Here is a 20,495-nt window from a genome sequence, read left to right on the forward strand (position 1 = left end):
ACAGGAGACCGGTACGCGCGGGGTGGGTTGGGCTGGGGTAGCCAGGTTTGCACAATGTATTCCGATTATCCTCGGAGCTCCGCGGCCGAACTTCCCCTCCCCTTCCCCCGCCTCCAGGGGGCGTGGCAACAAAGCGCGGGAAAACCGGCTTCGACTCCACCCCCCCGTGCTGGGGGCGGGGGAAAAGGAGAGCTCTTAAATGGGAAATGGAAACGAGAGCCGGCTCACACCCTATCTGCGTGCTTAGAAAGCTTACCGGCATGCCGCTTTAAGATCCCTTTCGAAATGGCCCAGGCCACGCCAGCTCTCTAACGTCACCTCTCCTCCACTTCCGGTCTGCAGGGCAGTCCCGGGCACCAGGTGCCGGTTCCTTCCACACTCCTAACTAATCCTGCCCCTCCTGCAAGCCCTCCTGCAGAGGGAGAAGGTGCGGGTGACGCCATCGCCCACGAACTGGTCCGCGCGAGAACCCCATCCACCTAGATTATAGGACGATTTAGACAGTGGGAAAACGGCAAGGAACTGGTCAACCAGATGACGTAATGTTTTGGGTAACGTCCCATTTTGTGACTTCTGCACAGCATGACTGACACTGGGGTTTAGCTTGAGAAAACAGAGCAAACGGATCTACGCATCCGGGCTTCGTTCAGAGTCGGCAAGGTTCTTCTCAAAGTGCCCACCAAATAGAAGCTGAGAGTTCTTTTAATTTGCATAAGTGAACTGCGGGCTTCAAAGATTGCGGCCAATAGGGAGTGAGGGGGCGGAGACGCACCTGGGATAGTCACCGCCTCTAGAGGGAAAGCCGGGGATCAGATTGGCTTTTTCCTAAGCGACAGTAGCGGAAGCCAGTCGTTTTTGAGATGCCCTGATGGGGCAGGTGGGCCCGGCACAACCAATGGGGAGAGGCATCTTCAGAAGGACTAGGCTCCTTGCCCAATGAGGCCGGGAGGACTGTGCGGGGCTAGTTCCGAGCGGCAGTGCTTACGGCCAATCCAGTGCGGCCCTGGGAGGGGCGCAGTGCTGAAGGACGGGGGTGTTAGCCAATGGCGAGTGCGGAAGCGGGCAGCCCAGACCTGGAACGCGAAGGGAGCTGAAGGAGGGGGAGGCCAAACGGGAGAGAAGCAGGAAGTAGCGGCAGCCTCGGGGAGGGCGGCGGCGGCGGCGGTGGCCGTGGGAGCAGGGTAGAGACCGCCGGGTCTCGGCCCCTACTTGGAGTGGAACAAGTAAGCGCGCTTGGGGTAATACCCGCCCTTGGCCCCGCCCCCTGGGGGGGCGGGTAAATACCCCCGCCCCTCCCCCACTTGGTCAACTACCCCCTTCTCCGCGCCGCCCCCCTGGGGCGGCTTCTAGGAAGGCCCCTCCGCTGCCTCCATCACTTGAGGCGGATGGGCGAAACTCCCAGCCTGTTGAAAGCACAGTCCCTAGCCGGGTAAACGTGGAGGGAGGGTCGGGGTCCCCAAGTCCTGGCGCCCCGAGTCCAAGAGGCGTCCGAAGCACGGCCCGGTGACTGGTGGTTGCGGGATGTCGCGACCTAAAATGGTGTCCATGTTAGGGGGCGGGGGCGGGGCAGCTGGGCCAGGCCGGAGCGGAGCCTGCACCCCGATTAGGCGCGGGTCAGCGTCCGGGCCCGGGCCGGACTCGGGCTTGTGCCCCCGGCCGCCGCGCGCCTTCGGATCACTTCTCAGTCTCGAGGGAGCCGCGGGAGTCTGCGGGAGGAGGAGGCTGCCGCGCCGGGACGGGAGGGGAGGAGGTCGGAGTTGGGACAGACCTCGGTCGGAGAGCTGCGAGTCACGCAGAGACCGTCCCCTCCCCACTCCTTTCTTTCCACGCGCCTTCCCTACTCCGGTAAAGTCCTGGGCGGGGAGGTGCTGCGCGGCAGCTCCCCAGGGGCCTGGCCTGGCCGGGGCCGGTCCTTCCCTTCTCACGCCGGTGGGAACGAGAGAAGCGCGGTGCGCCTCAGTTTCCCCAGTGGCTTCTTCTCTGTACACCCCGCCCCCTCCCTGTAACCCCGGACATGCTCCCGGCGCAGGCCCTCGGCAGATGGCAGGGACTTAATTCCGCCCGCTGCCCAGCTTGGCGGCAGCCTAATCGCCCCCGGCCGCCGGCCCTTCGCCCTGCTCTGCAGGTCCCCGTCCAGGCAAAGAGCAGTGGAATCCCCTCCCGACCCAGGCCAGTTTCACCCTCTTCCTGTTCAGCCCCTTCCTTTGGCTTTTGGGGAAGAGCAAAGGGAAAGGGGGGAGGGCCGGAGCCCGAGAGTCTGGGCACAGCAGCCGCAGAAAGGCCTCGGCCAGCCGTGGGGTGGAGGAAAGCCTCTTCGGCCTTGAGCCTCTGCTGCTTGCTGGACTGCCGGCTCCTGGCTATCGCATGTCCTCTAAGTCACTTGGACGCGGGGAGTTGCCTGGGGAGGGAGAGTGGGCAGATGTTGTTTTCCCCTAGTCCACCACCAGCCCACTTTTCCGAGGGCCAGGGTAGAAGGTAGCTCGGGATTCTCCTGGTGGGGACAGAAGCAGGCAGAGGAGGGAGGGCCCTAGTTCTTCATCAGGCCAGAGGCAAAGGGTGGAGGGCTTTGTTTAAACCCAGAGACTGCAGAATTAAGTAGGGGCTGGTGAGGGGAAACTTCCTTTTCTTCCTCTTGTTGGTACCCTCTTCCTCCACCCTACCTTCCTCCCAGCATTGCCAGCTGCCACCTGCTGGGACTATCTCCAGTTTTGGTCTAAAGGCTGGCAGGAGGTGAGAGAATTGGCCCTGAGAAATGGCTTGCATCCTGGGCAGAGAATGTGTAGTGACAGAGACTTTTTCAAGTTTTTTCTTCCTAGATCTAGAAACACCAGGGGAGGGGAGGGAACTGGTGAGGAACAGATCTGGGTCCCCCACAAGCTCCGGACTGGCCATATTGGTTAGTGCCACATGCATTTTGTGGGGTGTTTGTGTGTGTGTGTGTGTGTGGTGGGCGCAAGCACTGGGCCAGATTGGGGTTGGGCAAGACTTCCTGGACTGGTGTTGCCAAGGAAAATGAAAAGGGTGAGGAGTGTGAGTTAGGAGCTCAGAGCAGGAATGACAGGGATGAGGGGGCTTGGCTTTTCCCCTTTGCGGCAGCCCTGCTGGATAAGTTACCCTGGAGTTTGGCCCTGAGAGAGCAAGATGGGGAGGGAGGGAGAGAGGCGGGGCTGGCCCCTGGAGGGCCATGGGAGGGCAGAGGCACTCTGGGGAAGGTAGGTGAGCTAGCGGCAGGTGTTTGTGCCGGGAGAGGCCTAGGCTGGGGCCCTTGTGACCAGGCTGCTGTCATGGTTTTCCCCTGTCTTTTTCTTTTTGTCTCTTTCTGTTCCTGTGTCTTATTCTTTCCATCTTGGTCTCTTGGGTGATTTCCCTGAGTCCATTTCTTGTTAACCAGGCTAGATCTCCAGGTGCCAATGATGACCCCAAGTCCCTGGACTTGACCCCTGACCTTTGTATCTGACCCCAGGCCTAGATTCCCAGTGCTTACTCCTTCCCAGCTCCTCCCCGACCTGACATGTCCTTGTTTGTCCCAGCTGTAATAATAAGTCCTATTCTGGGTTCTGATTCTCAGGGTTATGATTCATATCATGCTCAGAATCACCCTGTGATGTGTGGGTTACTTGCCTCCCCTCTCAAAAGTAAGGTGGTGGACATCAGACTGTTGATGCAGCTGGAACTAGAATCATTTCTTCATCTTTGCTTAAGTTACTGTCCCTTCGTATACATGGCCTTTCAGATCTCTGGTGGATACCCAGAAGATCCATGAAGAATTATGAATGGATCCCACGCTGCCATGAATGAGCCCTAAGACCCAGAGCATCGTGTACATTCTTCCTCCTTAATAGTGGTATTGATTAATTGATGGGTTCTGTGCTGGGCATAGGAGGGGCCCAAGGTGGTTTTAACCAAGATGTTCACTGAACTGCCGCCGTCTCTATAACCCTTGTCTCTCAGAAGTTCCTTTCTTCTGCTTTCTCTCTATCTTGGTGTCTTCCCTGGAATGTGTGCCTAACCTACATTTCAGTTTTAGGGTTTGGCAAACCAGGTGTCTCCACCAGCTCTAGGATTTGTGCTGTGGTAAAAGTGTAGCCAATTCAGACTGTGCATGGTCCTGAGAGGATAAATATGGAGATCCTGAGGGAGGAGGGCCAGGGTTCTTGCTTCCAGAGGGCTCAGTTTCTTGCTATTTCCTTCCTTTTTTATCAGGTCTGGGACCTGCTGCCATGGGGGACATGAAGACCCCTGATTTTGATGACCTCCTTGCTGCCTTTGACATCCCCGATATTGACACAAATGAAGCCATCCACTCTGGGCCAGAAGAAAACGAAGGGCCTGGTGGCCCAGGAAAGCCAGAACCCAGTGTAGGAGTTGACTCTGGAGAAGCAACGGCAGCAGCTGCCAGAGATGGCGCCGAGGTTCCAGCCCAGGCCTCTGATCATGGCCTGCCACCACCAGACATCTCAGCAGTCAGCGTTATTGTCAAGAACACCGTGTGTCCTGAGCAGCCTGAGTCCCCAGCTGGGAGTTCAGGAGGGGAGGGGGCCCGGGCTGAGGGGGTGACTAAGGAAGTACCTGTGGGGCCTCATCTGATGCAAAATGGTTTTGGGGGCCCTGAGTCCTCTCTTCCAGGTACACCCCACTCTCCAGCTCCTCCCAGTGGGGGTACCTGGAAAGAAAAAGCCATGGAAGGCAAAGCTCCTTTGGACCTCTTTGCTCATTTTGGGCCCGAGCCAGGGGAGCACCCAGACCCCCACCCTCCCTCTGCACCCTCCCCACCTCGGGAAGGGACCATGACCTCACCTCCTTTCCCCTCTCCCTTTGAGCTGTCCCGGGAGAATGGCCCAGACTTGCTGCCACCTGGTTCTCCTCCACCACTGGAGACCATGAAGCAAGATAGCTGCAGCCCCCTTCATCCTCAGGGCCTAGCCAGAATTGGCTCTGGCGTGAGCCCCGAGGCCTCCGGCATTTCTGCCGGTGCCTCGCCTTCCCAGGTTGCTGGTTTGTCCTTCTTCAAGCAGTCTCCAGGGCATCAGAGCCCTGCTGCCTCCCCCAAAGTGCCCCGCTGTCAGCCCCTGAAGGAAGAAGAAGAGGAGGGGCCAGTGGATAAGCCTTCCCCTGAAAGTCCCCAGAGTCCCTCCAGTGGAGCTGAGGCTACAGATGAGGACAGCAATGACTCCCCTGCCTCTTCTAGCTCCTCGAGGCCTCTCAAGGTGCGGATCAAGACCATTAAGACCTCCTGCGGGAATATCACAAGGACGGTAACCCGGGTCCCCTCAGACCCCGATCCTCCTACCCCCTTGGCTGAGGGGACCCTCCTGGCTGAGGCTGGCCTCCTGAAGCTGTCCCCTGCTACCTCGACCCCTGAGGGTCCGAAGGTAGTGAGCGTCCAGCTGGGGGATGGCACAAGGCTAAAGGGCACCGTGCTGCCCGTGGCCACCATCCAGAACGCCAGTACCGCCATGCTGATGGCTGCCAGCGTGGCCCGAAAAGCTGTGGTTCTGCCTGGGGGCGCTGCCACCAGCCCTAAGACGATGGCTAAGAATGTGCTAGGGCTGGTGCCCCAAGCCCTGCCCAAGGTGGAGGGGCGGGCAGGTCTCGGGGTTGGGGGGCAGAAGGTGAATGGTGCCTCCGTGGTGATGGTGCAGCCTTCCAAGCCGGCCACTGGGCCAGGGGCTGGGGGTGGCACAGTGATCTCGCGGACGCAGTCCAGTCTGGTGGAGGCCTTCAACAAGATCCTCAACAGCAAGAATCTGCTGCCTGCCTACCGGCCCAACCTGAGTCCGCCAGCTGAGGCTGGGCTGGCCCTGCCTCCAACGGGCTACCGCTGCCTTGAGTGTGGGGACGCCTTCTCACTGGAGAAGAGTCTGGCGCGGCACTATGACCGCCGGAGCATGCGCATCGAGGTCACCTGCAACCACTGTGCCCGTCGCCTCGTCTTTTTCAACAAATGCAGCCTACTGCTGCATGCCCGAGAGCACAAGGACAAAGGGCTCGTCATGCAGTGCTCGCACCTGGTCATGAAGCCCGTCGCCCTGGACCAGATGGTGGGCCAGCCGGACATCACGCCCCTGCTGGCTGTCCCGCCAGCCCTCGGACCTCCCGCCTTGCCTGCGTTGGGCAAGGGTGATGGGGCCGCCATCGCCGCCGCCATCACTGTGGTTGCTGCTGAGGCCCCAGTGCTGCCACTCTCGTCTGAGCCGCCTGCCGCCCCTGCCACCTCAGCCTACACGTGCTTTCGCTGCCTGGAGTGCAAGGAGCAGTGCCGGGACAAGGCCGGCATGGCTGCACACTTCCAGCAGCTCGGGCCCTCTGCCCCGGGAGCCAATAGCACTGTGAGTGTTCTCCTCTGGCCCCTCCCAGGGGTAGAGCCCGAAGCCGTGGGAGTAGGATCTGGGAAGGTGTTGGGGGGTTGGGCCACTCCTCACTGACCGGCCTTCTTTGAACCTCCTCGACAGGTGTGCCCGACCTGCCCCATGATGCTCCCCAACCGCTGCAGCTTCAGTGCCCACCAGCGCATGCACAAGAACCGGCCTCCCCACGTCTGCCCTGAGTGTGGGGGCAACTTCCTGCAAGCCAATTTTCAGACCCACCTGCGGGAGGCCTGTCTACATCTGTCTCGCCGTGTGGGATACAGGTGCCTCCTGCCTCTCCCCGTGGCCTTGCCACTGATCCTCTGCCCCTCCACAGCCTCCTACCCCTCTAGCACTTCATGGCCCCCTGTGTCCCAGCGCCAGCCTTCTGGCTGGCCTGTCAGGGAGAGCCCCCTCTCTCCTGCTGAACCCCAGTGTGAGATCTGTGTCCTGCCCCCATGGTTAGCAGGGAGAGCTCCAGTTCTGCCTCCGTAGGCCTCCATCCAGGGGCAGGGTCTGCATACCCATCCTGTCCCCACCTTGGTCATGCACCACTGCCGTCGATCAGCTCTGGAGTCCAGCAGTTCCTAGGACAAGGCTGGGGTACAGGCCAGAGATGCCTTGCCTCACCTCTGCGCCCCCTGCCCCCTAGGTGCCCCAGCTGTGCGGTGGTGTTCGGGGGCGTGAACTCCATCAAGTCCCACATCCAGACGTCGCACTGCGAGGTTTTCCATAAGTGCCCCATCTGCCCCATGGCCTTCAAGTCTGCGCCCAGCGCCCATGCCCACCTGTACACCCAGCATCCCAGCTTCCACACGCAGCAAGCCAAGTGAGACCTGGCAGGGAGTAGGGTGGGCTGGAGCGGGCTTGGGGCCCTGATGAGCAGGGTGTCTGCACTGTCCTCTCCACCCACACAGGATGATCTACAAGTGCGCCATGTGTGACACAGTCTTCACTCACAAACCCCTCCTCTCCTCACACTTCGACCAGCATCTGTTGCCCCAGCGTGTCAGCGTCTTTAAGTGCCCATCTTGTCCTCTGCTTTTTGCCCAAAAAAGGACCATGCTGGAACATCTTAAGGTATAGGAGTTAAGGGACAGAGGTGGGGTGCTTCGCTGTGGTGATCTGGGGCTGGGGTGTCATAACCCTCAGAGTGGGGGTAGGGGAGCAATGAGGCCTTCAGCAGAGCCAGGCCCTCCCCTACAGTGGACACCCCCTCGTCTTCCTCTCACAGAACACCCATCAGTCCGGGCGCCCCGGGGAGGAGACGGCTGGGAAAGGGGGTGCAGGTGCCCTCATGACCCCCAAGGCTGAGCCTGAGGACTTGGCTGTGTCCCGGGGAGGAGCAGCTGCCCCTACTGAGGAATCGTCTTCATCCTCAGAAGAGGAAGAACTGCCCAGCTCTCCTGAGCCCCCTCGTGCGACCAAACGGCCCCGACGGGAACTAGGGAACAAAGGCATCAAGGGTGGGGGTGGGGGCCCTGGAGGCTGGACCTGTGGCCTTTGTCACTCCTGGTTTCCTGAGCGAGATGAGTATGTGGCTCACATGAAGAAAGAGCATGGCAAGGTGAGTGGGGCGTCCCCTTGGTCTGGGTGGCTGTGGGGGTGGGGGTCTTAGAGCCTGGCTCTGAGGTTCCCTACCCTCTGCTCTCCTAGTCAGTGAAAAAGTTTCCCTGTCGCCTGTGTGAGCGCTCCTTCTGTTCCGCCCCCAGCCTGAGGCGCCATGTCAGGGTCAATCACGAGGGTATCAAGCGAGTTTACCCATGCAGGTAACTTTTGCCCCTTCACCCACACCTTCCCTCCCGCGTCCCCTTCCTCTTTCTGAGCAGCGAGTGACCTGCCTACCCCATGTCCCCAGCCCCACTGAGCACCTTCCATCTGTGACTTGTGTGAATGGACCAAAGGTTGAGGCCTCCTGCTGCTCTGGGAAACCCTGCAACCTCAAGCCACAGGCCTTGGTCTTTGGGCTGTTCTCCCGGCACCCACGCTACCCACTCTCCCCCTGTAGGTATTGCACAGAGGGAAAGCGCACCTTCAGCAGCCGCCTGATCCTGGAGAAGCACGTCCAGGTCCGGCATGGCTTGCCACTCGGGGCCCAGTCCCCTGGCCGGGGGAGCACCCTGGCTCGGGGCCCCAGTGCCAGAGCCCAGGTAGGCAGAAGCCCGGCCTGCTCTTTCGGGGCTGTGGGACTAGGAAACTGCAGGGTTCTAGGCCCTGGCCTCAGGAAGCAAGGCAAGGGTGCCAGGGTCAGTGTGGGGTGATAGGGAGGCCTAATTTCTTCCCTCTCGTTGCCAGGGGCCAGGACGGAAACGCCGCCAGTCCTCTGACTCTTGTAGTGAAGAGCCAGACAGCACGACACCTCCAGCCAAGTCCCCTAGGGGTGGGCCTGGCTCTGGAGGCCATGGCCCCCTGCGCTACCGGAGCAGTGATTCAGTGGAGCAGAGCCTCATGGTGGGCTTGAGGGTGGATGGTGGTGCCCAGCAGTGCCTCGACTGCGGCTTGTGCTTCGCCTCCCCTGGCTCTCTGAGCAGGCACCGTTTCATCAGCCACAAGAAGAAACGGGGTGCGGGTAATGCCAGTGCCCTGGGCCTGGGTGATGGGGAAGAAGAGGCCCCTCCTCCACTGAGGTCTGACCCAGAGGGTGGAGAGTCTCCCTTGCCTGCTTCTGGAGGCCCGCTGACCTGTAAGGTCTGTGGCAAGAGCTGTGACAGCCCGCTCAACCTCAAGACCCATTTCCGCACACATGGCATGGCATTCATCAGGGCCCGGCAAGGGGGCAGTGGGGACAACTAGGCCCAAACTTGGACTGACTGGCCTCCTCCCCTCCCTCTTTGTTGGGAGCCTGGGTCACTGCTGCTGTTGTTGTCCCCAGGCTAGGGATTTCACTCTAATTCATGTTTTGTTCAGCTCCTCTCCTCTAACCCCCAAACACAACAGGCTTTTGAGGATTATAGTGAGTTGCAATCCCCCCTTTGGGTTTGGCCCTTGGGTCCTAGTATAGTGGGCCTTCCATTCCTCCTTTCTGAGCCCAACACTAATTATCCTCTTGCTGCAGACCCCAAAGTGGGTTGGGGTGGGAGGAGGGCCTTTCCTAGGCCACTTAGCTGGGCCAAGGGAAGGCCTCTGCTGGGGCCCTCAGGACGCTTCTCAACCCTCAAGGGCCTGGCCCTGCCCCTGCACCTCCAACTCTCTGGCACTTGAGCCCCCCACCCCACCCCTGCAGTGCCTTTCATTTCTTTTTTTTTTCTAACCCAAAAAATCCAGGGGGGGCTTGGTAGGGACGAGTCCTGTCAGGGGGGGCCTGAGGGAGAGGAGGGGGACAGGCTCTCAGGAATCCTTTATTCTTGTAGTAATAATAATACTAACAGTGGGGAAATGGGAGGGAGAAAACCAGACCATTAAAACTGCTCGTGGTTTAATCCCCATTCAGGCTTCTCTTTTTATGTGACCTAAACATTATGGGCTTGGCAGGGAGAGGGCAAGAGTCAAAGTTGGGGAGGCCATTCCCAGGACAAGGTGACACTGACTGAGACAGGCAGGGAAAGAGCAAGTCTTCCTCAACCCAGTTCTCTGCCTTTGGCATCCAGGACACTGAGGCATCTGCTCTTACTCCTCACCTACCCCCAAGTCCTGAAAAAACAAAAACAAAAAAAACCCAGAAATGACACAGATGGCTAACTAAGGACTTTATTTCAAACAAAAATTAAAAATAAAAAGTTGAGAGCTATTTCCCTGGGTGTGGGAAAGGGATCAGGCCAAGGAATTCCTTGTGACCAGGCCAATAGCCTCATCCACTGGAGGGGTCGTGATCCTTCCCTTCCCGCCCCTGGGATGGGGAACCTCTGTAGGTGCAGGACCCTACGCCAGAGCCCACCTAACAAGGGAACTCCGCCTAGGCCAGTCGCTGGGAGGGGATAGAGTTGGGCAGCAGCACAGCCAGAGGCCAACCACAGGATCAAGTCCCAAGTACCAAGAACCTACTCTTCCTCCTCCCTCCACTCATGGGACCCAGAACAGAGGAAGGATGGCCTGTGGAAAGAACCTCTTGGACCCTGGTAAGAAGGCAGGCCCTGGTGCCCCTAACATCTATCACCTGTGTTCTCTGGAGGGCGGTGAGTCTCGCAGTCTTATCAGATGGGGACAATGACACCACTGGGAGCAGGGAAGCCCTGGCAAGTTGACCCCACAGCTGGCTCTCCCCCCCGCCCCCCCCCCCGCCCGCAAGCTTTACAGTTACCACATGATCCTCTGTATTTCTTGCCTTCCATTGCCCGTGGGTGGGGTTTCCTGGTTTGGGGTTTCTGAGACAAGGGCCCTCCCAGGGAGGGTCCCCTGAATCCCCCACCACTCCTGGGCCTGAGGAGGAGGGTGTCACATGATGCCATTGGTGAGGTACTGGAAGCCGTCATAGAGTTTGGTGGTGATAGAGCGCATGCTGCCATCCACCATCTGTTCCACCAGCAGCTGGAGCTGCTCCTCAGTCATGCTCATGTGGAACCGCTCTTTGAGGTTGCGGATGGTGCTGGAGCCATGGAAGCAAGGAAGCTGAGAACCTGGGGGAAGTGGGGAGGGCACAGGGTTATGGAGTGCAAAGTGGGGAGGGGCAGTGGTAGCAGCCACAGCGGCTAATACAGAACTGGGGGTGTCTGAAGCTCCCCTTCCCTCCCACATCAGAGAGCTCCCTCACTGTGGGTGCAGTTCTGTCTGGGAAGAGAAGCCGGAGTTGGGGGGGGCCCCTGTCTTGAACCCATCTTCATCCCATACTCCTAAGCCCCTCTAGGTGAGGGTGTGAGGGCAGAGGGGGAGAGGGCTGGCACTACACTGCCCCCCCCCCCGCCTCCCTGTAAGGGCAGAGGGAGCAGAGTCTCAGGACCCGGAGGGAAGGCTGGGAAGAGGGTCTGGGGAATGGGCCCTGAGCTGGGCACTTATCTGGTTGCAGGCCTCTGCCTATGCTACGTCTGACACTCACAGATGACCTGGGCCACCGTCATCACGGGGCCAGACGGGGATGCTCCCGAGCAACGGCGACAACCTGTGGGATGGGGGCAGGGATGGGGGGAGGAGGAGGAGGAGACTGGCAGCTTAGCCCAAGTGTACATGGCAGCCTTGAGGAGGGGGGAATGGAGACGAGGACCCAAAAGAGCTCGGAGAGAAGAGACTCTAGGTTGCAAGGCAGTGAGGAAATGGCTCAGGGAGAATAGATCAAGAAGAGTGGAGAGGAAATACTTTAAGCTCACAGGGAGGAGTAAGTATGGGGACAGCGAAGGGGCACTGGGGACACGGCTGTCAGTGGTCAAGGGCCAATAGGGAGGCAAGTGGTTACTGGAAACACCGGGGCTGGCAAAGAGCAGAGCCAGAGGGATGAAAGGAAAGAAAAAGTCAGGTGGACAAGGGATGGGGAGACAGGGACCAGACTGGAGATGGAGCTGTTCTCTTCTTGAGGGTGCCTAAGGGATAGTTTCCGCAGTCTGTACCCCCCCAACCTCTCCCATCCCTGGGACCCAGCTCCATCAGGAGTCAGGAGGACTCCCAAAGGACAAATGAAATGGCACCCCCTAGGAAACACTGTCCCCAGTCTTGAGGTGGAATCCACTTTTTGGAGGTTCCATGCCCTGGGGCCCCAACATCAAGTGGGAAATCTGAAGCACTGTGGGCACTGCCCTGTCCCCAAACATGGCCTCTTCCCCACTCACCCTGCTGCATGATCTCCACGATCTGCACCACTTTATCCATGTGCTTCCGAGCAGCAATCAGCCCCTGCAGCATCAACATCTTGTAGTAGTTGAACATGTCGCCATCCAGGCCCCCCATCACCTGCAAAGGGAGATGTTTGTGTGCACGGGGGTTCACAAGCCAGCCAGGACTTACTCCATAGGTGCAAACATGCCAAACTCTGACTTCCCCACTCTCTTATCAGGTAGGAAGCCTCCCAGGACACCTATCCTCACCATGACTCGCTGCCATTTCTGTTCTGTTGGTCCCTAATTTGGGGGGAGCCCACAGCTCCCTCTCCCATGATAGAGAAAGAACACAGTGAGGCACCTCTCCTTCCTGACTCACGTCCACAAACTCTGTGGTCAGCTTAAAGGCTGACGTCTCAAAGCCCAGGTTTCGGGGTGAGCTGGACAGGATGAAGCCAAAGTCGATGTGGATGATGTGGCCTTCTGCATCCAAAAGGATGTTTCCATTGTGTCTGAGGAGGGGGCAGAGGAGAGAAAGAGGCAGTCAGTCTGACTGAGGCAGGGGCCTCAAGCTGCAACACCCTGGCCATGTGATACCAGGTTAAGTGAGTTTCCTGCCAAGTTTGTTGCTGCTTACCTCTCATGACCTAATGCTAATCAGAGCAAAGAAGGAAAAATCAGAAAAGTAAACTGCTGTCAAAGGCTCTGGGGTCTGAAATTGCCATCATTATGATTTTGTTGAAATTGTCATTATTAACAACTTAAAACCAGTTTAAGAATATTTCCATTTTCTAAAAAGCATGCTTCTAGCAACCAAACTAATCCCAACTGAGTAGAGAACCTGGAAGCAAGGGAAGGACTCTGTAGTTCTAGCCAATCCTCTCAGAGGCCAAGCCCTCAGCTCAGTGGGAGGCCTCCACTCCGAACCTACTTACCTGAGTTTTACTGGTAATTCCTGTCAGCCTGCTGCAGAGCAGAGACCCTCCACAAGAGAGCTGGCTGAGTGGAGTTTAAATGTTAATTACTGTGTGGGGGCTCCAAGGAGTAGAGGAGTAGGCTTTAACCATTCGGTAAGATCACTTATGTAAAAAATCTCAGGAAGCAATTACTAGGGGGAAGCTGCAGGAAGAAGAGTTAGAGGGAGATAAACCCCAGGTCTTTGTGATTCCCACATGAATGGCCAGCAGAAGAAAGAACAATTAAAATGCTAAGCATGTGATGGGCACCTGGGTGGCTCAGTGGGTTAAGCCTCTGCTTCGGCTCAGGTCATATCTCAGGGTCCTGGGATCGAGTCCTGCATTGGGTGCTCTGCTTGACAGGGAGCCTGCTTCCTTCTCTCTCTCTCTCTCTCTCTGCCTACTTGTGATCTCGCTCTGTCAAGTAAATAAAATCTTTAAAATGTTGGGGCACCTGGGTGGCTCAGTGGGTTAAGCCGCTGCCTTCGGCTCAGGTCATGATCTCAGAGTCCTGGGATCGAGCCCCGCATCGGGCTCTCTGCTCAGCAGGGAGCCTGCTTCTCTCTCTCTCTCTCTGCCTGCCTCTCTGCCTACTTGTGATTTCTCTCTGTCAAATAAATAAATAAAATCTTTAAAAAAAAAAAAAAATCTTTAAAATGTTAAGCATGTGAGACTGGCCCATTCAGCATAAGAGACAACCTCTGTGTCAAGAGAGGCTTTGTTAGGCTAAGAGCCCCAGGTCTGAAGCCACCTTCTCTAAGTTTGGTCTGGCCAGAAGAGGGGGATGGAGAGAGAACCAGTCCCTACTCAGTCCTTTCCCCTTGGGGAAAGCATGGCAAATTTACCAACAAAGACACAATCTTGGGAGCAAGAAAGGTTCTAGATGTCCTCGTCCAACGTCTCATTTTACAGGTGACGAAACAGAGGCTGGGGGAGGAAAAGTGACTTTTGTACACAAGGTCCCAAGGCTACGGAGGGGCAGCTTCTCTCCTAACTGCTGGTGTTAGCTCCAGCTGCAAAGTTGTTTGGGACTCATCCTGAAGCAGTTAAGGAGACCCCCCCCACCTGATTCCAGTCTGAGGCCCGTTCACTGTTGCCACTTCTTTCCACTGGCAGATTCCATTCCTGGCTTCACCACATCCGTTCTTTCTCCAAGTTATTATAAAAGGTCTATCAGCTGCAGTACCATCCCCCTCTTTGAAGGGACAGACTCTAACCTTCCCAACATTACTGGTTTTCTACAGGAAAGCCCAGAGGCCTGACTAGCCCCTGCCTCCACGCCACCCACTTACTCAATCTGGGGCTCAGGTCTAGGCTCCCTTGGCCCTGGGTTCAAAACCCTGCTTCTTCAGGGACAATCTAAAGCTTGCAACCAAACTCCTTATCAACAGTTACATTTCCTGTCAGCCTGTGCATGCAGAGCTGCTGCCGGGCTCATTTACAGGGCTGGGCAGTGGAGAATAACCACAGGTCTTGAAAGCTCCCCAGCCCTTACTTCCCTCACAAGGAAATGTCTGCCTGACAGGGTTTTCATATAAGAATGGCAGGCACTTAACCGATACTAGATTTCTGATATGCAGACCTGTGAGTTAGGTCTGCATGTGCTGCTATGTCACTAGGAACCGAAGGAGCACAGGCCACCGCGTCTTGGCCTTTTCAGGAGGCTGCCCTCTGCCTGGTGAGAGGCACGACTCACAGGAGCACTCAAGGCACTGACCCTGAGTCACTCTCTGGAGACGGTCTTAGAAAGCAAGACCCCAGGTGGTATCATTCTGTCTGACGTGCTCACCTATATATGAAGCTGGAGCTCACAAAGGTCAATGTGATATTGGAAGAAATGACAGCTCTGGGCAAAACAAGAGATACTTAAAAGTTTTGAAATTCACATGTTGGAACAAGAAGGCGTTCAGGGCTGGGAGCACAACTGTACCTCCAGCATGTTCCTCATACCCATCTTCTCTTTTCTGCTCTGCGGGCGGCCGCTACCATCAGGCCAGGCCTCAGAATCTCCTGCTTTGTGGAAGACCCAGGTACACCCACTCTCACCCTCTGAGTCCTGGGGGCAGTCACTAAACACAGGCTGGCTCTCATCACTCCTCTGCCTACAAAATAAAGCTCCTCAGCTTCATACCCACCGCCCTTCTCACCTGACCTCAGCTCTCCTACAGAGCGGAGCCCCTGCCTGCTTACCGGCCTGGCAGGGTAGCCTGATCTTCCGGCACCCTGAGCTGCCTTCTCACCTGGAGCGTCCCTCCCCTCACAGGTGTCTCTGTTCTCATCAGCCTTGCTCAAACCCTTGCTCCTCCTTCACCTCTCTGCCCCTGTACCCTAGCACTAACTGGTCTGCCTCACTGCTTAACGGCACACAAACACGCCTCTGCTTACAATGTGTTGCTCATTCCACTTTTATATCTAGGCAATGGGAGGTGGTGAAGAGATAAGTGAGAACTCTCACAAAGGGACGAGGTTAGGATAAGGAGTTCACCCACCTGTCCTTCACTTGCAGTAGGTAGCAGACCAAGCAATAGCCAGCACAACTTTGTACAAAATTGCGCTGTGCACTGAGGAATGCCTCAGTGGTGTAACTGCCGTGCTCCTGCAGGAAGTAATCGAGCAAGGAGAGCTGGGACTGCTTCTTCACCTGGTGAATGGACACAGCGTTGACCACAGGTTCAATCATGCCACTGTCAGCAGAAATCACAAGGATCTTGTATGGCTTGATCCATAGGGGCACTCGCTCCTGTTCCCAAATGGACTGTGAGGAGACACAGAGGCACGCAACTATCATCTTTCCGAACTAGGGGAGGAGGCAAAAATCCCCCTCTGTCTGCAACCACGAATAGTTCCTTTCCTTGTGGCCTTGGATTCCAGGTCATCAAGTGAGTAAAACCCATCGATCCCCCTGAGGACCAGGGAGTTCTGAGACAAGCCCAGGGCGTGACAAGATATAGGGAAGTACGTAAGAAAGGCATCGTATAGGTAGAAAGCTCCCTAAAGGCAGGGAGGACAGGAAACCACACTGACACCTCACAGGCCTAGAGAATGTGAGCCATTAATCCAAATTCGAATAATACGAAGAAAACAGGAAAGGATTTAGGTCCAAAGAAATCCTCTTAAGAAAGCGACAGTATTTATAGAAAGAATAGGATTGACAAGTAAAGTTGCTTGCAGGCGACCAATCCAAAGGTTCAGGGGATCAACATCTCTGCACCCTGGAAACCAGCTGCCACAGACCAGTTAGACTAAAAGGACAAATCTAGCCTCCCAGAGTTCAGAGATCACAGCAGGCGCGGGTCACAAAAGGGCCACAAGGGGTCGCTGTGGAGCTGTTCTTGTGGCTGTAGTTCCTGGGGACGTACTCCGGGGATGGCGCCGGGTCTGCATCCAGTTTAAACCTGGGTAGGAAGCTGGTCCCTAGCAGAGCTCCCTGTGGAACAACCTGTGTAACAACCTGCATGCTCACCTCAGCTGGGCCGAGCTCCCCTTTCTCCTCCCTGCCTCTCTTACCTGCAGTTGCTTCAACACCTGGAAGGCCAGGAGCTCCTGTCGAAGATCATCCCCACACTTGACGATGACTGACAGGAGCCGCCAATTGGGGAGGTGGCCATAGGGGGAGCCCTCTCTGATTCGCCTGTGAAGAAAGAAACAAAAGGTGTCAAAGGTTGAGGACAGACCTTGCTTTCCGCCTGAAGTCCAAATCAAACTTCCCACAAGGCAAGGACTCAGACGCCTGGGAGCCTGATAGTTTGGGAGAGACTGGCGGACAAGACAGATGGGGCAGTGAGTACCTAAGGCCACCTCCAAGCTTTGGAAACCACACCCATCCAACTCACCTTACTTTCTCCTGCCAGGGCTCTTTGAGAGCAACAGCAGAAGGGTCTTCCGGGTCTCGTCTGAAGGCTGTGGGGGTGTGAGCCAGCTGCTCCGAGAGCCTCCGTCTAGCAGGAAGAAACTGTATCATTTGCTTGGAGGAGGTAACCCCAGAGCCTCATGTCCCTGTCTATGCCGGCATTTCCTGCACTCCTTCCTTGATTCTGGGCACACAAAGATAGAAACCTGGGCTGAGAGTTTTGCTAATCTGGTGTTCTGCATTCATGTTGTAATGCAGGTTACTAGGCCCTCCCCATTTCTGGACAGAGACTGATTCAGATCAGGTGTGGCTCCACATCTGCATTTCCAGCAAGCTCTCCTCCCTCTCCCTTGATTCTGATACATGTAATCCTCAGACCCACTCCAAGAAATGCTACTCCCTATGGAGTTCTCTTAAATGTAACTTCCTTCTGTGGTGGCCCAGTAATTTTTCAACCTGTACCTTCACTGCCTCAATTTTGGTGGCCTCAGGACAAGGATGGAGTAAGGAGAGAGAAGAGGGAAAGAGAGGCTGACAGACAGGAAAGGACAGAGACAGGCAGTGCCTGAGAAGGAGGAGGAATGCGGGGCAGGGCAGTCTGGCCATACCGGATGTCCCCTGCTGCTATGAACACAGGCTCCTTGCTCTCCTGGCTGGTGATGCTGTCCACAGAGAACTGGGAAATGTTGTCACAGCTGTTGGTGTGCACTTCAGGGAGCTGGGAGAGCAGGGGACCACAGGTCAGAAGCGCCAAACACAGGCCTCACTTCCGTCACCTGCTCCTCCAGTCACTTTGCACGCTTGCTGTCGCCTCTGCCATCATGACAGCCCCCCAACTTCTGGACTCTGTTCCAGAAGGCCTGCCCTGCTTCCACGCCATCCTCACCACTTGGATACCAAATGCCTGGGCACTCACACGGGCCTTACAGCAATGCTTCCCTAAGTGTAAACTACCTCATCAGGATCACCTGGGATGCTGCTACAAGACAGATTACCATATCCTACCATCCGTCTGAAGCAGAATTACCAGGAATGGGGTTTGTAACAAGTTCTCCAGAAGACCCCCAGTGTGCTCAGGTTTGCACACCACTGTCACGACCTCCAGAGAAAGCTTTACTTTCGGCCTTCTACTATGAGTTTTCCCTGGATACAGCTCCCTTCTCCTGCAGGGTCCACCACTAGGACCCTCTGACCATTTCTTCAGTCTCAGCCATTCAGTCTAATCTTCCCAACTCTCTCAAATACAAAATATTCCAACAGACCCCAGGGTCCACAGCAAGGCCCTTCCCTTCTTCTTCCTCCGGAGCAGATCACTTCTCAACTCCACTAGGCACTTACTGCACACTGCCTTGTTGTATATCCTGGGAACAGATTTTTTGCCTTAAATGTCTGCATCCAATCTGCCTAACTGGACTGCAAGCTCAAGAACAGAGTCTGTCTTCACAAAGTGACATCTGCTTGTGTCACAGTCCTACATAAAATGCAGCTCTGGCTCTTCACAACCTCAGCACCAAGTCCAAATCTCCTTCCATAGTTGACAGAATCCTTCCTACAATCTGGCTCACGCCAACCTTTCCAGCCTCCTTCTTCACCACTTCTCACCCACACTGCACATCACAGCCACAGGTAATGTCCTTTGGTTCCTCAAACGAGCTGAGCTGTCTTGTTCTCCAGTCTGTACATCTGCTATTCCCTCTGCAGGAAATGCTTGTCCAGCGAATTCCTACCCATCTTCAGGGCCCCGCCGACATATCTGCTCCTCAGGAAATCACTTAAGGTGTGCCCAGGCCCAAGTCTGGAGATCATCCTAACCCCACCCTCAGGGGTGGCATAATGACCCAGCACAACCTGGATCTCACCATACTACAGCTACCTGCTAACTGGCTTTGTTCACTTTCTCTTTAAGTCATGAACTCCTTGTGGCAGGGGCCATCTTGTTCCCTAGTCCATAGCACTCTAGGCTGGCATAAAGAAGGCTCTCTATAAACAATTCTTAATTAAAAGTTTTATTTAAAAAAAAAAAATTAACAGACTGAGAAACTTTGGCATCCAAAGTGCTTACTGTTATATGCGGACTCTGAAAACCACCTTTTTCACCCATTGACGGCTTGCCATGTCAGTGGCAGGTGACATGTATAAACAATTCTTGAAGGAATGAATGTATGACTTATTCTCTACTTTCCTCAGACAACTTTACATAGCAGATGTTCAAGAAATATTTTAAGTTTCCCTCACTCCCTTGGGCTTAGAAGTTCATCCTTATATTTAACCTAAATTCCTTCTGCAGGAAAGTGAGCTCCAGACTATGTGAATATTCCAGACTAGCAGTGTTCAGAGCTTTCCCCCTTGTCCCCACGGGCACTTGCCTCAGCCTGCCTCAGGGTGTGTTGCCTTGTCTCAAATACAGTGAAAGTTCCTGGAGAACGGGTGCTGGGCCCCAGTACCACCTCCCGGGAGCTCCCTCACCTCCACCTGTAGCTCGCCGATGTCATCCACCGACCAGGCCTCGTCATCGTTGTCATAGTTGGGCACAGTGCTGAAGCTTCCTGCCCGCTGCTCATGAGTGATACCACATTCAGGCAGGTTCTCCACTGACCGTGTGCTCCGAATTCGGTTCTCAGGTATCCGGGCGGGGACTGTGGTGGTGTCAAAGTTTTCACATTCAAGGACTTCCACATAGATCAGGTAGGGAGCCTGGAGGAGCCGTGTGTATGTGAGAACAGTATTTCCAACTTCCCTCCACCACCATGCCCCAAATCTCAACTCAGCTGACACAGTCCTTCCAGCTGCCCACTCCCAGCTCCAATCCTCACCTGTCAGTCCCTTGATACTATGAACACCACATTCAGGGCAGGAACTTGTCCTATGAACATACATTTCAAGAATTTGGGCAAGAGAATGCATATGTCTTTAAAATGTTTCAGCCAATGGGTGCCAGGGGTGCTCAGCTGGTTAAGTGCCTGCCTTCAAGTTCAGGTCAAGATCCCAGGTTCCTGGGATCAAGTCCCACATTGCTCTCCCTCTGCCCCTCCTCTGATTCATTTTCTCAATCTCTCTCAAATAAAGAAAATCTTAAAAAAAAAAAAAAAAAAAAGTTTCAGCTGATGGGGTGCCTGGGTGGCTCAGTCAGTTGAGCATTTGCTTTTGGCTCGGGTCATGATCCCAGGGTCCTGGGATTGAGCCCCGCATTGTGCTCCCTGCTCAGTGGGAAGCCCACTTCTTCCTCTCCCACCCCGCCTCTGCTTGTGTTCCCTTTCTTGCTGTCTCTCTCTGTCAAAGAAATAAATAGCATCTTTTTTTTTTTTTTAAGATTTTATTTATTTATTTGACAGACAGAGATCACAAGTAGGCAGAGAGGCAGGCAGAGAGAGAGGGGAAGCAGGCTCCCTGCTGAGCAGAGAGCCCGATGTGGGGCTCGATCCCAGAACCCTGGGATCATGACCTGAGCCGAAGGCAGAGGCTTTAACACACTAAGCCACCCAGGTGACCCGAATAAATAGAATCTTTAAAAAAAAAGTTCCAGGGGCGCCTGGGTGGCTCAGTGGGTTAAGCCGCTGCCTTCAGCTCAGGTCATGATCTCAGGGTCCTGGGATTGAGCCCCGCATCGGGCTCTCTGATCAGCAGGGAGCCTGCTTCCCTCTCTCTCTTTCTCTGCCTGCCT

At 55.8% G+C, this 20,495-nt stretch overlaps 2 protein-coding genes across 8 annotated transcripts in view; one reads left to right on the forward strand and one right to left on the reverse strand.

Moving 5' to 3' along the window:
- The first annotated feature begins 507 nt into the window (after positions 1 to 507).
- Positions 508 to 9,772, forward strand: ZNF687 (zinc finger protein 687). Of its 6 annotated transcripts, none has more exons than XM_044239215.1 (9): positions 508 to 551; positions 4,204 to 6,329; positions 6,453 to 6,631; positions 7,000 to 7,176; positions 7,265 to 7,427; positions 7,582 to 7,914; positions 8,004 to 8,116; positions 8,356 to 8,497; positions 8,643 to 9,772. In XM_044239215.1, exons 2-9 carry the CDS (start codon positions 4,221 to 4,223, stop codon positions 9,138 to 9,140), a joined length of 3,714 nt encoding a protein of 1,237 aa, XP_044095150.1. In that variant the 5' UTR covers positions 508 to 551; positions 4,204 to 4,220; the 3' UTR covers positions 9,141 to 9,772. The 6 variants fall into 6 exon arrangements, with proteins under 6 accessions (XP_044095150.1, XP_044095146.1, XP_044095148.1 ...); XM_044239211.1 differs by lacking the exon at positions 508 to 551 and adding an exon at positions 1,114 to 1,223; XM_044239213.1 differs by lacking the exon at positions 508 to 551 and adding an exon at positions 1,350 to 1,429.
- A 248-nt stretch (positions 9,773 to 10,020) lies between these two features.
- PI4KB (phosphatidylinositol 4-kinase beta) overlaps positions 10,021 to 20,495 on the reverse strand; it is a 28,112-nt gene continuing 17,637 nt past the window's right edge. For both annotated transcript variants that reach the window (XM_044239217.1, XM_044239218.1), the window contains 8 exons: positions 19,301 to 19,528; positions 17,443 to 17,552; positions 16,818 to 16,922; positions 16,492 to 16,615; positions 15,474 to 15,739; positions 12,408 to 12,540; positions 12,041 to 12,161; positions 10,021 to 10,900 (listed from right to left, as the gene is read on the reverse strand). In XM_044239217.1, the coding sequence (XP_044095152.1) occupies positions 10,719 to 10,900; positions 12,041 to 12,161; positions 12,408 to 12,540; positions 15,474 to 15,739; positions 16,492 to 16,615; positions 16,818 to 16,922; positions 17,443 to 17,552; positions 19,301 to 19,528 (1,269 nt within the window). In that variant the 3' untranslated portion in view covers positions 10,021 to 10,718. The remainder of the gene's footprint in view (positions 10,901 to 12,040; positions 12,162 to 12,407; positions 12,541 to 15,473; positions 15,740 to 16,491; positions 16,616 to 16,817; positions 16,923 to 17,442; positions 17,553 to 19,300; positions 19,529 to 20,495) is intronic.

This window comes from Neovison vison, chromosome 2 (assembly GCF_020171115.1).
Source record: "Neovison vison isolate M4711 chromosome 2, ASM_NN_V1, whole genome shotgun sequence".
In the NCBI taxonomy this organism is placed as follows: domain Eukaryota; kingdom Metazoa; phylum Chordata; class Mammalia; order Carnivora; family Mustelidae; genus Neogale; species Neogale vison.

Excerpts from the sequence above, each read along its gene's own strand:
- ZNF687 (XM_044239215.1), top strand. The coding sequence starts at position 4,221 with ATGGGGGACATGAAGACCCCTGATTTTGATGACCTCCTTGCTGCCTTT. Across the intron at positions 6,632-6,999 it reads TCTCGCCGTGTGGGATACAG|GTGCCCCAGCTGTGCGGTGG; the intron begins GTGCCTCCTGCC and ends CCTGCCCCCTAG. Across the intron at positions 7,428-7,581 it reads CCATGCTGGAACATCTTAAG|AACACCCATCAGTCCGGGCG; the intron begins GTATAGGAGTTA and ends TTCCTCTCACAG.